The sequence below is a fragment of the Canis lupus genome, chromosome 7 (genome assembly GCF_003254725.2).
Source record: "Canis lupus dingo isolate Sandy chromosome 7, ASM325472v2, whole genome shotgun sequence".
NCBI lineage: Eukaryota > Metazoa > Chordata > Mammalia > Carnivora > Canidae > Canis > Canis lupus.
Window position 1 is genome coordinate 41193835 of NC_064249.1, and position 14865 is coordinate 41208699.

Sequence of the window (14865 nt, forward strand, 5' to 3'; positions counted from 1 at the left end):
CCAGTAAGGACACCAGGAAGGAACCCAGAAAGGGCGCCTGGGAAGGACACCCATTAGGGTGAGGGTGAGGGCCGGGCCTCCGCTTCTTGTGCTGGATCTGGGGCGCCCTCTGGTGGTCAGAAGCCTCCGGCGTCCAGGCTGGGCCTGCCTCCCTGCTCCCATGCAGCCTCCCTTTGGGCGCTTCCCACTCCCCTGTTGACCCCAGGGGCAGAACGGTGCGGACTGCTGGCTGCGTCCAAGGACACAGTGCTAGCCTGCTCCCCTTTCCAGCCCCTGCTCCCCTTTCAAGTCCCACAGGGGCCGCTCTGCTGCCTTTGAAGGCCGCCCACATCAGGATGGGGAGCAGATGCCATTCTGGGGCAGGAAGGCCTGTCCAGCAGCCCAGGCCCCACATGACAGACTTTCTAGTAGAGAATGAGTGCCCTGTCCCTGGAGGCAGGCAAGCCCAAGCTGGGCACCACACAGGGAGCTACATGGGGCCCCGGGGGGTGGGAGTGTGCTGGCACCCAGGTCCCCCCACCTGAGCCCGCCAAGGTTTCAACACTGTGTGTTAGAGCCAGAGAGGAGGTCCCTGGATTCCCAGTGCACAAAAAGGAGTTGGAGTCCTTGGTATAGGTGGTGTTTATCACCCCAACAGCCACCGGGCCTGGCTCACACCTCATGGTAATTGCTGTGCCCAAAACCTCGCTCACAGGCCCAGGGGTGGGGTGGGGTTGATGTGAGTTCTCCCCCCAACCTGGGCCAGGTGCGGCTTCCCCCCATCGCCGCCCCTTCCACCGCCCTGTGCCCAGTACCCCAGGCAGCTCTCAGCCTTTCTTGTATCAGGAGAGTCAGGAGCTAGAAAAGAACATCCCTATGGCAGCCAGTCACCATCTCCTAAAACAAGAGCATCCTCTCGTCCTCTCGAGGACTGGAAGCAAGTTAGGCCTGGGTATCTGGCTCTTCCGCCTTCAGGGGTCCCTGGGCTGCATCTTCATGCTCCCCAGGCACCTGGAGGGCAGGGGTGGGGGAGCAGGTGAAGAGGTCGCTTCAGGGGGCTGAAGACCACAGCTGGGGTGTCCCCCAAGGGAGAATGAGCAGGGAGGGAGGAAAGAGGGGGGGTCTGAGGGCCTGCAGGCAGCTCACCTCCCAGTACACCTGGTCCTCATAACACTGGCAGTCTGCCGGGGAACCCAGGCAGGGCAGCTTGAGCAGGAGACCTGATGGCAGTAGGGGAGGGGTTGGGAGGGGGTGAGAGGTGCAGGGGTGTGGGGGGGTTGGAGGGTGGTCTCCACAGGATGCCTGCCACAGAGAACCCAGCTGGACTTGGGGAGCACCTGCTGTGTGCTGGGCCAGGCCAGGCAAGGGCTCATCAAGCCCCCCACCCCCGCCCCTGAGTACCCACAGCAGCCCAACAAACTACCCATGACCCTCTGGTCACAGTGAAGGAAGCTGAGGCCCAGAGAAGTCCAGCCCTTACTGGTTCCCCTAAACATTAATGACCTAAACCGTGAGGCTCCCATAAGCACAGCTCCTGGGATCCCCATAACCTCCATCTAGGACAGCTGTAGAGGGTGTTTATTGAGTAAATAAGGAATTAAATGACCCAACAAATTGAACATTGTGGGAGAAGGTGAAGCTCACGGTGAGAGCAGGGGCAGGGTGCGAATACTGAGTCTCAGGTTTCATTCTGGAGGCCCCGAGGACTAAGGCCAGACATCAGGAAGGACTGTCTGACCCGGGTCAGTGGGCAGTCTGCCTCTGCGGAAGGTTGTGTGTTCCAGCCCCCACCCTCTGCCCCTGTCCTTCCCCTCCCACCTCTGTCCATCCCCTCTCTCCCACCCCTGCTCCCTACCGAGCTTGGATTCCCTTAGGGGCCTCAGCCTGAGGTCGTGCTGCCCTCTGGTGGACAGAATGGGCATCACAGGGAAGCCACAGGACTGGACAACGGGTCCCTAGCCTGCTCCCCATCTTTTCCCAGCACCAGGAGGGAACAAGCACCTGCTTCTGGAGGAGGTTACCCCTGAACTCTGCAGCCGCTCTCCACACCTGACACAAAGCAAGTGCTTAATAATCATGTGAGCAAATGAATGTCAGGGGGATGGGATCCAGAGGCCCTTCCTCCAGAGAGCACCCCTCCTCTGTCTTCCGTGCTCCGGGGAGCTCCTGCTAGCTGCCCACCCCAGCCAAGGTCACTTACCTCCGAGGGCCCCACCCACAGAGGCAAACATCAGAGTGACAAACAGCCCGAAGAGCTGGTACATGGCCTGAGACATGGCAGTGCGCTGGCCTTTGGCTATGAGCGGAAACACACTGCCTAGGCTGCAGGGAGAGGAGGTGATGGGAAGATAGAGCCAGAGCCAGGGCAGGTCACTGCATCACACAGAGGCCAAAAGGACCTCAAGGGAGCCCAGATCCCCCTTCCACCCTCGTGTGCCCGCAGACATGTGCTTTTCTAACTCAGTCTGAGGATTACTGTGCTTGTCCTCTGACCCCTAATGTGCAAACCTCCATCTTGAAGGTTATTATGTTTTCCTGTCATTATTCATGAATGAATGAATGAGTAAATGAAAATAGACACTGCTTTTTGTGCTGGTCCACTGAAGGAGGAAGAGAATGAGGCCACCCAGGGGGATAATGACCTTGGAGAGGGTCAGGGATGGGGAGGACTCACCCTTCTCCATAAGCTTCATGGGTGGCCAGCCCGACCACAAGGACCCCCAGGAGGGCTCCCAGGACCCCAGGAATCCCATGAAGGTTGTGAACACCACATGTGTCTTGGACTTTGAATTTTGCCTCGAGGATGGGCTGGAGGACAGAACACCATCATGAGTCTCGTGTGCCCATCCCCACTGGGCTGTTGGAGAATGGGGGGAAAGGTGCTGAGGACCCCTGCTCTGCCCAGGACCCGAGAGGGATTTATACCGTGAAAAACTTGTAGCCCAGCGTGGAGACTGTCCCAGCCAGGAAGCCAGCTGCCAGGGCCCCAAAGGGTGTCAGCATCATTTCACCTGCTGTCCCTACCACAACCCCTCCAGCCAGTGCGGCATTCTGGATGTGGACCTGGAGGATCAAGGAGAGCAGGGCATTGGAGGCTCTTCCAGATTGTCTGCCCAGACCAACCCTGCTCCGTCCATCCACCACAGCAGCATCTCCTGCCTCTGGAAGTCCCTCTGCTGTCTGATCTCTAACTCTCCTGCTGTCATGGGGTCTTGTCTTGCTGTGACCCTGCACATCTGGTCCCTGTGCTCATGCCGTGTCCTGTTCCTCTGGAAAGTGGACCTTGCCCGGTCTCAGGCCTCTCCTCCCCTCACCCATCTCTGGGCCTCCCAGAGGCCTCCACCCGTACCATGTCCAGCCGGCCACGCTCCCCAACGAGGGCTGACATGGCAAAGGTGCCGAGGGTGCTCGCCGACAGAGAGTAGTATGTGTTGAGGGCTGTTCGGTGCTGCCCGTCCCCCAGTGTGGTGGGTGCAGAGTTGAAACTGGGCCAGAAGATCCACAGGAAGATGGTCCCTAAACAGGGGGCAGGCCGGCAGAGTGAGAGAAAGCAGGTAGTCCCCTGAGCAGGCTCAGTGTCCTCACTCATAAAGGGGGATAACACCTCCTAGAGCCGGGCCACATCAGCCAGCGTGCAGGAAGTGTGCAGCCCTGGGCCTAGCAGCCACTAACTGCCCAACCAAGAGCTGCTGTCAAAGGGAACCAATGGGAAGAGCTACCCGACTGAGGACCACAGGCAGTTGACATATTTTTTCAGCATCAGAAAAGGAGAAAAAAACAGGGAAAGGGCACTGCATGTTAGGCACTCAACTGGGAGCTTGATATTCATATCAGGGAAATAGCAATATTTAAAACCTCACCTGCCCCTTGCAGTCAAATGCTCTACCACTGAGCTATACCCCCTCTCACCTGCCCCTTGAATGTGGGGGGGCTGCAAGGTGCAGGAGGGGTGCCTCTGTGTGTGTGTGTGTGGGGAAACCACAGCTCCATGTGCCCCGCCTACCCGTGTGGGGTTCCCAGGCCAGTCCTGGAGGGGAGGGCAGGGACCCCATAGGGCCACCATGGCAAGAGGGCCTGAGGGACGACCTTTCGTCCTGAGGGCCCTCAGGTGTGCAATGCAATTGCTCCTTGAAGCGTGCAGTCTGCTCACATGCGTGTCCTGCAAGAGGTGAGCAGGAGGAATCAGGAAGAGGCAGGGTGTCCTGCCTGGAAGGAGGAGGACAGAGGAGAGCTGGGGTGCAAGCCTCTGGGGGAAGCATGCCTTCTTGAATGCTGAAGCATCCACCTCATTTCATGATAATCCCTGAGGTGAGCAAGAAATACAAGACCAGCCTCTCTGTTTACTGTGGGAATAGGCACTGTGATCATTGTTCAGTACCACCGATGAAGAGATAAAATACCAATTTCCTCTCCTGCCTCATTTGTGGAGGCAGAGACAGGAGCAGAGGCCAAGGTCTACGCTCATGCTTGAAGAAACAGATGGCCTTGATGGTCAGACCCACAACCTCTCCCAGCACCCAAGGTGTGGGTGTTAGGGGGCCTCTGGGAAATCACCTGGGGGGGGGCAGAGGGAGGAGCAGCATCCTGGAGGTGGTAGATGGGGAGAATGCGGGGGGCTTCTGCCTCAGGGTGGAGGATGAAGGGTTTTAAGCAAGGGTTGGTGTAGTTGGACTTAACTCAGAAAGGCCCCCAGGAGTGGGTCTGGGGCATGTGCTCAGCCCAGGGCTGAGTCCAAGAACTGTTGGCAAAAAACTGTTGACAATGATGAGCAGAGATCTTGGCCTTTGGAAGGGAGTTCCCAGCAGGACCCCAAAGACTATAGGCAGCACCCTGAGACCTCTCTTGGAGATGGCCCTGCCTGACCCCCACCCCACCACCCCACCCTGCCCAGGCAGGCCTCACCAATCATGGCAAAGAGGTCCGAATGGTAGACAGAGCACTGGCGATGCTTGCTCTTCTCCAGCTGAGGCCTGTAGAGGACCCGTGAGAGCACCAGTCCGAAGTAGGCCCCGAAAGTGTGGATAGTCATGGAGCCTCCTGCGTCCTTCACCTGGGAAGGTGGAGTTGAGCTGGAAGGGCAGTCCTGGCCCCATGGTCTCCATGCTCTGGGGCCTGGCCCTGACCATGCCCACCTCCCCCCCCACCCCCCCACCCCACCCCACCCCCCCCCCCCCCCGCCCCCATCCATCCACTCACCTGTAGGAGATTAAGGAGCACAAACTCATTGATGCCAAACAGCGCCACCTCCAGCACAGTCATGAGCAGCAGCTGAGCCGGCCCAGTCTTGCCCAGGATGGCACCAAAGGAGATGAGCACAGCCCCAGCACAGAAGTCAGCGTTGATCATGCTGGGGAGGCAGGGTGTGAGGGGAGGGTGAGCAGGGCAGGTGAGGGCGCCCTGAGCAGACAAGCAGGGCCGGAGGCAGAGATGCCAGGATTCCAGTGTTAGAACCACCCTGAACCACAGGTGCCCCTGTGCCCTGTCCTACACCCCACAGTTCTTGGGGAAGAAGGGATTTCAAGAAAGGGGGAGGTGTGGCTGGGTGTGTGGGTGGCAAGGGGAACAGGCAGGGCACCTGGATAAGTCACTTGCTGGCCCAGGAGCAGCCTGAAGGACCAGGCTGGGGTTGGCTCCCCCTGGGGCAGGAGCCTCCCAGCTAGACCAGGGGGCAGGGAGGAACCGGGAGGCTATCCCTGCGTACCTGTTCACGCTGACATGGATATAGCCTCCGTGCAAGGAGTGGAAGAAGCCCTGGATAAGTGTGGACCACTGCAGGGCAAAGGCAGCCAGGAGGAAGGTGAAGCCCACGCTGCTGAAGCCATAACGCTGCAGGAAGGCCATGAGGAAGCCGAAGCCCACAAACACCATGACATGCACATCCTGGAAACCTGCAGGGGACATTCAAGGCTGCTCTGGCCTCGGGCCATCCGATCCAGCGCCCAGCCCTCACCAGCCAGGGCCACCTTGAGGCAGTAGCTGAGGCTCTGAAACTCCTCAGGTGTGGTGGGGCCTCTTGGCCAGGATCACCTACACAGAGCTGGCTTGCTTGGAGTGGGACTCAGACCATCCCTGCTGTCCCCATGTCGGAGCCAAGGCACAGAGAGCCTTCTAGTCTCTTCTCTGGCCTGGCCTTTGGTTTCCTACAATTGGCTGGCAGGAAGTCCGGCCTGAGCTCTCTCCTGCCGCAGACCCTGCCCCTCCATGCCCAAACTCATTTTCCCCTTCGAGCTTCTTTCAATTTTCCCTTTCTGCTGGAAAGTCCTCCTCAAGGTCTATCCTCCATCCCTCATATTGAGAATCTATACCTCTCCATGTTGAGGATTTTAAACTTTTAAAAAATAATTTATGAAATAACTTTATGTATGTATTTATTTATTTTTGAAATAGCTCTAATTGTGAACAGAGATTTCCTCAGGGACTAAATGGAGTGTGTGTGTGTGTGTGTGGGGTTGCTGGTGCACTGCTGCCCCTCAAACCGCAGCCCCTGGAGTCCTGCAATGTGGTAGCTCTGGGAAGGAGGGTTCTGCTTTTTTCGTTTGTTTCTTTCTATAATTTGAATATGTTAATTTTATACATGAATTAATTGTGTTTGTTTTTTTTTTAAGTGTCACTGAGGTTTCTGGGCAGGAAGATCAGAGCCTTTCTTTTCTTTGTTTTTTTTTTTAATTTATTTTTTATTGGAGTTCAATTTGCCAACATATAGCATAACACCCAGTGGATCAGAGCCTTTCCATTTGCTTTTTATTATGTATGCATAAAAAAGGAGATTAATACAAATCATATGCAGTAAGGCCGAAAATGAGATACAGACAAGTAGTTTGCTTCAGTATTAGTTTGTTCTGGACCTCTCTCCTCCCCTACGTGTAAGTAGGGTTTGGAACATAACCTTGTGCGACATGCCACTAGCACACACCTGGCCCCGCTCTCTGTCTCAGGTCTACGTGTAGAGTGATTCCATGCCGTATCTTTGGCTTTAATGGAGAAATGCTAGAGAAGGAGTATCACAGTGCTGCCAGAAGTCACGCAAGTGTAAATAAGTTATTGAGAAACAGAGTCAACTCTGACCCTAAACTCCCCTTTTATAGCTCCACGTGAGAACTTTCTCTTGGAACTTGGTGGTAGCACATGTCACTTCCCCCAAGGGACCCAGCAGCGTTCCCCGAATTCATGGGAGCGAGCTTTCCTATGAACTGGAGCATCAGGCTCTGGGGACGGAGCTGTTAGCTCAGCTGCCACTGTGCCTGCCGTCACCGAACCTGGAAGAATCAAAGAATTGCTTCTGTGAGCCTTCCTGGCTTCTGAGGAGAAGACATGACTGATCATATTTCCTTTTTCTCTTGGCTGCCTGGTAGCTTGGAGCCACGCTGCCATCGGCCAGCCACTGGAGCACCTGGAAGCACTTATGGTGTTCTATTCGTTATTTGTGTTCTGCTTCCCTGCTTTTCTTTTCTCCTACTCATCATGTTTTTGTTACAAATGACTTCAAATCTCTTGTAGAAATAGACAGATCATAAAGGAAAAAAACAATCACGGTCACCTTTATGTTTAATCTGAGGAAGCACCAACAGGCCAAAAATTTTTGCAATCCGTAACTTTGAGAGAAGCAGACTTTTTTGCTTTTTTGTGCTAGGTATGGGCAGACAGGAAATAAGCTTGCAAGCCCCTGGCAGAAGGTTGGGTGGGTGCTGGAAGCAGAGCTCAGCTGTCGGCCCCCACAGCCAAGCGGGGAGAGGGTCTGGAAGTCCCCTCGCCTTGCTAAGTGTTCTCTAGCCCTGTGTGCTCCCGAATCACCCAGCTCTCTCTTCCCTCTCAGATCTTAAACCCCAACAGAAAAAAAAGAAGCATCACCTATAACCCAGCCTGCAACCTACGTTCTTTGAGGCCTCACTGTCTGGCTTCTTTTCTCCCTAAGCAAACAGTAAAGGGGATGTCTTGTCTCTTCTTTTGTCCAAGGACAGCAAGATGGCAAAGGGGGATGGGGTGCTGGATGCCATGTCCCTGACATGCAGAAACTGCCCCAGAGCTTGTCTGAAGTGGGAATAATATTTACATCTCCCACCCCGGGTTTGTTTTCCATCAAAACTCAGTCCCTTGACCTTTTTTTTTTTTTTTTTTTTTTCCCTTGACCTTTCAACTGGAGTCTAAACATTAAGAAATCTCCTTCACTGGGAACATTCCACAGTAGCTGTGGCCACCAAACCCATGCACCTCTGGTTGGAGAACAGATCAGAAGCCCTCTAGAGATACCCATGACCCTCCCTCCTCCCCTTACCACCCCTCCCCAACCCACTGGATGGCTCCTGAACAAAATAACAAGGAACAAGGGGACAGTTAAAGCCAGATTGTGTGATCATGGATGAGCCACTTAACCTCTGTGAGCCTTGGTTTCCTCATCTGTAAAGTGGGGCTATAAAACACGAGGAACAGAGAGAAGGGAGTGGTGAGCTGTGGAGTCCACCTCCCCTCACACTCTTCTAGTGGTCACAAACCACTCTGGTCCCAGTAACATCCCCTTCCCCCACTTCTTCCAAGAAGATCCTGATTCCATCTATCCAAAATACTTCTCCCCAAGAGCGAGGTCTCAGAGATGTGTGACACAGGACCTGCCCATACTGTTTTCTTAGACTCTATCTTGTACTTGCCACTGTGTCCCCTATAAACCTGTCTTTTCTCCTCTTTCTTATTCTCCATGACTTGCCTGATGGGACAGGAAGTTTGTCATGTGGGGAAAGGCCACAACTGGGCAGCCAAGAGACCTGGCTCTAGCCTGGCTAACTAGCTGTATGATCTTAGGCAGCCCCATGACCTCTCTAGTTGTCTCTCCACATCTGAGGGGAGAGGGCCACATGTATGCTGAGAGTCCTTCCTTGTGGCAATGACAGAGACCCTCAGAGCAGCTGTGTCCTTGGCACTGGACACCTAGCCCCACAGCTCAACACCAGCTGCAGAACTCCCTTTCATCTCCCGAACCGGCGGTGAAAGGGCAGTGGTTACACCTCCCTCTGGCCCTGACCCCTTCCCCTGGACTCAGGGGCAGAGGAAGACCCGGCTCATCAAAGCGCCAGGCTCTAGAGACCTCACACTTCCCTTGGCCCCGACCTTCCCCCACACCAGGGTCCCAAGTCCACAGGGATAGAAACCTAGGGCAGCAGAGAGGTAGGATCCCCACTCCATTCCTCTTACTGCAGTCCAGGGAGGGCTGCGTGTCCCAGGAGAGCCCCCCCCCCCCGCAATGCAGCAGAGGGGTGACAGGCTGGGGTGTTTCAGAGAGAACTTTGAGTGGAGCAGGGTGCTGAGGCCTTGGGTGAGGCCCATGGGAGGAGCAAATGGGGGGGGGGGGGGTCCTGCAGGCAGCCAGGTCAGACTCTTGGACAAGAGCTTACTTCTCTCAGCTTGGGGGCTGTTCCCTCCCAACACTACCTCTCTGGACAAATGCACAACCCAGGAGACTGCCACCCCAGCTTCTGTGGCTCACCTTGTAAAGACAGGGCTGACATGAAACATGAGAGGGAGGAGCTGCAGCCCCTCTGCCGAGGATACCTGGGGGTCTGGGGGTTGAGCGCTTCTTGCTCGGGCCCAGTGCAACTCACTGTCTATGTCCTCAGCATTGGGAGCCTCGCTGTGTCAGCATTGAGACTGGGAGAGGGTCAGGTGGGGACAGCCTGCTGCCAGCTCAGCATACAAAAAGCAAGGTAATGACAGCCTGGGGTTTTTTTATAGGAGGCTCTCACACCAGGACTTACTTGGATGTACATCCCTCAAACTGAGGCATCCTGCTCCCCATTGCCCAGATGGAGAAAAGTGAGGCTAAGAGAAGCCTTGCCCAAGCAGTGGTGCTATAGTCTGGAGATCTGGTATCTTTGGTCCCAGCTGCCCAGGGCCTGAGCTGGGAGTGGAAGGGGGCAACCTTGAGGGAGAGGCTCTGTCTCCAGCAGGGGCAGAGGCTTAACCTCTCATTCCTGGGCCTCGTCAGCAGGCAGGTGAGCTGTGTTGCTTGGGATGCCCAAGTCCCTGTTCCTGCTCTGCCATTCTCCTGAGCAAGTCACAAGCCCTCAGCTTCCTCCCCTAGGAAATGGGCTAATGACCCTGCCATGCTTCCCTCTGGGGGCTGGGGGCTGCTGCTCTGCGGCTGTGGTCAGTGGTTGTGCCATTCTCTCTCTGACTCTGGAAGGGCCAGTTTTGAGTGACTGGGGAGGAAACACCTGAGCGCCACCAGTCTTGGCTGCCTTCATAGTGCCCTGCCATTGCCACCTCCCGCACACCACTCCCTACCTCCTTTCTGAGGACCTCCGCCCTAATCACAGGAGGATTCTCTCTCCTGTGATTAGGGCGGAGGTCCTCAGAAAGGCAGTCTCTGCAACAGCCCTGCAAAGCCCAATTTGGCCAACTGGGAGGCAAGACAGGGAGCGATTAAAGCTCAGATCTGGGTTTGAATTCCAGCTCCCTCAACTCTGACAACTGGAATCTGAACCAGCCACGTCCTAATCTCTTTAAGGCTCAGTTTCCCCATCTTTGTCCACTTCGTGGAGTAAAGGAGATAATGCATGTGCTGCCCTCAGCACAATGCCTAGAGCACCGCAGACACCAGGGAAAGGGTATTATTATAAATCTGGGGCAACTTCATCTCAGCCAGATGGTTGCCCTCCTGGGGGCAGATATGCACACCCAAGACACCATGGAGCTTGGGCCCTTAGCTCCCCGCTCCCTCACCCACACTCACTTGGGTAGCGAAAGTAAAATTCATTGTCCAAGTTACTGTGGTTGCCCCAGTGCCAGAGGGCCGCGTCCGTCTCATGGTTGTAGCGGACAAAGACAGCAAAGAGGATGGCAGTGGCGCCCTGGAGGAGGAGGCACAGCAGGGGCAGCTGCAGTCGCGGGGCCCCGGCGCGGCGGGGGGATCTGGCCATGGACAGGGTCTTCCAGGCTCTGGCTCAGGCTGGGGCTCCCAGCACACAGGGCAGACACTCCCCAGCAGGGCCCGCAGGTTCCACCGGAGCCAGGCCCCACCCACTGGAGCCAGGCCCAGGCCCTGCCAAGGCTCAGCCCCCGCAGTTACAGAACCAGGGCAGTGAGGGCCTGGGCCTGAGGCCTGAGGTGGGGCAAGGACGGCAGGGCGGGGCGGCAGTGTCAGACCCCTGGGGCCTGTCTCCCTTGGCCCAGCTGACCCTCATGCAGTTCGGGTTGGGGTAGGTCTTGGAGATGGCTGGTGTTCTGCCCTAATGGGGCATAGCTGGGGGTCCCAGGCAGGGGCAAGGAGAGCACCTTCCCCCTCAAACGTGGTATTAGTTTAGAGTGTTTCCCAAGGAGTGTTTCTGTTTCCCTTTAAAGCCTGGGCTTGGCCCCCCCAGGGTTAACACCAGAGACAGTTGAGGGGTTACTCAATCTTTTCCAAACTGGAAAAGCCAGATGGAGTACAGAGGTAAAGAGGCGCTGTCCAAGCATTGATGATTAACCCAGCTGGGGGTGTCTGGGCCTCAGCAGCCGAAGCCCTCCCCAGGGCCCCAAGCCTCCTAGGCTTCCCAGGTCTGCACCCCAGCATGACTAGCAGCTGGCCCTGCTGACAGCTGGGTTTCCTTCTCACCTGCACGGGTCCGAGGAGACCTGGCCTGCCTCAGCAGCTGGAAAGAAGGGAAGCAAGACAGAGGGTCTTCTGGGCCAGGAGTCAGGAGCCACTTGGGACATCTGCTGGAGTCCCAGGAGACAGACAAGAAGCACACAGACTGATGCCTACTGTGAGCCAGGCTTTGGAGATGACCCTCATGGCCTTCAGGAGCCACTGTCCAGCTGAGAGACCCATACATAGGAGGGAGCTGCATTCCCACCGGGGTGAATGTGAGACCTTAGGAAGTACAGAGGCCACTGGGGCCCAGGAAGAGAAGCAGCAGAACTCATGGGAGTGGGGAAGAGGCTGGGCACCCACATGAACTGCTTCCTAGAATGGCAACTTAGAAATTGGGCAAGCAGAGGAGGAAGGGGGTGTTTCAAGAAGGAGACTTGCAAAGACAGAAGCCTGGCCATATGAGTTTCCAGGATGTTCAGGGACTGAAGCTGATAGGGTGGGGTGTCTAGAAAGGCCTTGGATGCCCTGCTGAGGCAGGTGGCCTCTACCCCATGGTCATGGGGCCACTGGAGGACTCTCACAGGTGGAAGACCCTGGCACTACTGGTTCTGACGCCTGCGGGCCACAGGGGACTTCAAAGAAGAGAAGCTGCGAGGTGATCTTTGTGGGGCTGGTGGGAGGGGAAGCCCTCCTTCCATCTTGCTGTCCAGCCCAGTCCAAGTGGGCTGTTGTGTGGGAGGGGATTGCTGCTGTTTGCAAAGATCCCTGCCTGAAAGAAGAGCTGCCACTCCCCGAGGATGTGACCTAGGCTTGTAGGGGCAGCTGCTCCCCACAGCAGATGCAAAGTGGGGCTCCTGCTAGGAACGGGGCTTGCCATTCTCAGGAATGGGCAATAGACGTGATTCTGCCTTATGTGCAGTTCATCTCCTCCCCACCTCCTGCCATGGGCTTGAGAGCCTAGCGTGGACTCTGGGGGACAGCTGGATTCTAGATGTCTAGCTTCCTAACCTAAGTAAGTGCCCAGCCAAGCAGGCTTGGGAGGGCAGCAATCAGCCTTTGTAGCACTGCTCCTGGCAAACCAAGCAGGCTCTCTGGCCTTCAGTGGCCCCTGGCCCCTGGCCCAGAGGTTCTCTGTCACTCCTTGGTCAGCAGGAAGGATGTTTGCTGGCTCCTTCAGCAAGGGGTGGGGGTGGGAGATGTCTGGTCAGCAGCCTTTGGATAATGATTCTTGGACAATTCGTCTGGGGTATCCTCTCAGGCCCAGCCTTCTGCCCCAGGGATACAGCTTGTTTCCTGGGCACTGTTTGGGAGTGGGGGCTGCTCTGGGTTATCCAGGCAGGGTCTGGACAGGCCCTACAAAGGGAAGAGCCCTCACAAGCTGCAGAACCAGGGAGAGCAAGACAGAATGGGCTGGGCCCTCCCAGTATCTTCTGGGAGCCTCCTGGCTGATTTGAGCCTCTCCCATCTTATTCTCTGAATGCCTCTGGAGCCTTGATTTCCCCCACTTCTGTTGTTCATTCTTCATTTAACAACTATTTGCTTAGTAACAACCCTGGGCCAGGTCCTAGGGCTATGACTCGAGATTCTAGTTAATATGTGTAACACAGTTGGGTCCTGGAGTTCTATACGGACCTCTACTGGATCTACTGGAGGTCAGGAGGTCTAGAGGGAACCCCTGGAAGGGCCAGAATAGCTGGGCCAGCCTGTGGAGAATAGATATCTGGGCAACATCTGTCTATCAACCTGTATGGAAACATTGTTACATTTTAACAACCAGTGGTACCAGCTTATGTCACCCCTGGTCCAGCAGAGGACAAGATCCTGACAGTCCTCCCCTTCTGAGGGTCCCCCTGACTCCCCTCCCCCAAGGGTTCTCCTGGCAGGCCTCCAGCTGTGAGGACTCCCCTGGCCCACCACCCAGAATGAAGAGTCTCCATCCATGGTTTTCTTTAGGATCACCAAGCGATATCAAGGCCCTTGGCCCTCCCCCTGCCTCCTCTGGCCCTGGAAGCTCTAGTGGGATGGGGGGGGCTTTATTTTTCAATCCCCCCTCCATCTTAGACTTCCCCCCAAGGGGCCCTCACTCTGTTGTCAGCTCCCATTCTGCTGGCTTGGGGTCTACTCAATCTCAGACCTTCCTTCTCCAGTTTCCAGCTGTGATCAGAGATGGATGCCTGGAAGATGGCCAAGAGGAACTGCTATCTGCTGCCTGCCCTGGCCTAGTGCGGCCAGGCTGTCAGGGGGACCAGGGCTTGGGTTACTGAGTAATGTGGGGTTGCTCGAAGCTGCTCTCCCCTGGGGTCGCCTCTTCCCCAAAGCCACCTGGCTCCTTTAATTCCGCCGAGCTCTCCCCAGTGTTAGGGGAACACAGGAGAAAAGTGGCAAAGCACCTGAGTCTTTAAGACTCTTGTTGGTGTGTCCATTCATTCACCACATCTTCATGGGGGGGGGAGGCGGAGCTGGGAAGTACTGAGTCCTCTGCAACTGGTTTTGAGGAGCCCCAGAGGTGATGCAGAGTGCTAACATTTTCTAAACCTTCAGCAAATGTGGTGATCAGTACTGTTCTGATCGCTGAGCAAAGAGAACAAATGAATGACTCCAGTGCACTGTGGGGCACATGGTGTCTCTGTGGACAGTCTCCACGCACCCTCCTGTCCTAGCTGGAGGGGGTGAACAGCAGGGACTAGGGGCCTGATGAGCACAGTCAAGAGGGGTCATCAGACTAGCAGCCCCAGTGACAAAACCACTCTTGGACAGAGGAGATCTGGGGAAACAGAGCTTGCCTTCGTTTCGCAAACATACTGAGCATCTGCTGTGTGCCAGGTGCTGTGCCAGGAGCTGGGAGCTGCTGGAGCAAGACATAGCCCCCTGCCCTCAGGGGAAGTGGATGTATGGGCGGGATCAGGCTGCAGAAGGCTGTCATGAGGACAGGGCCCAGGGCTCTAACCTGTGCTGGGGGTGGTCAGGGAAGGCTTCCCAGAAGTGATGCTTACTTCGAGATCTAGGCTACTTTCACAGCTGAGGTGGAGGAGGGAGTGCCTTTGTGTCCAGTGTTCTGGTATGAAGAGAAATGAGGCTATACTAGAGAGTTCTTTGATGCCCATTTTCTGGGGCTGGACCAACCACAGACCTCAACTCTCCTGAAAACCAGAGCCACTGCAGCACCATGTAAAACACTGCTGTATGTATATACATGGCATAGTGAAAATCAGATATGGCTTTCTCTGCCCAGGGCCTCACCATAATATCAGTGTCCACATAAAAGAATGTCAGATCACTTTGGTTTAAGCTTTCTTCAGTTGTAAAATCAAAATGACAGTGCTTTG

The 14865-nt window shown here is 55.8% G+C and overlaps 1 protein-coding gene across 11 annotated transcripts in view; it reads right to left on the reverse strand.

Annotated features, from left to right (window-relative positions):
* Positions 1-603: 603 nt before the first annotated feature.
* The window catches only part of RHBG (Rh family B glycoprotein), a 28852-nt gene continuing 14590 nt past the window's right edge, over positions 604-14865 (reverse strand). For 9 of the 11 annotated variants that reach the window (XM_049112551.1, XM_049112547.1, XM_049112545.1 and 6 more), the window contains 9 exons: positions 5681-5867; positions 5176-5326; positions 4882-5029; positions 3329-3495; positions 2905-3042; positions 2654-2787; positions 2180-2301; positions 1126-1199; positions 604-990 (listed from right to left, as the gene is read on the reverse strand). In XM_049112551.1, the coding sequence (XP_048968508.1) occupies positions 922-990; positions 1126-1199; positions 2180-2301; positions 2654-2787; positions 2905-3042; positions 3329-3495; positions 4882-5029; positions 5176-5326; positions 5681-5867 (1190 nt within the window). In that variant the 3' untranslated portion in view covers positions 604-921. Of the gene's footprint in view, positions 991-1125; positions 1200-2179; positions 2302-2653; positions 2788-2904; positions 3043-3328; positions 3496-4881; positions 5030-5175; positions 5327-5680; positions 5868-10699; positions 10981-14865 lie in introns of those variants that run through there. The other 2 variants (XM_025430839.3, XM_049112553.1) reach the window with 2 other exon arrangements.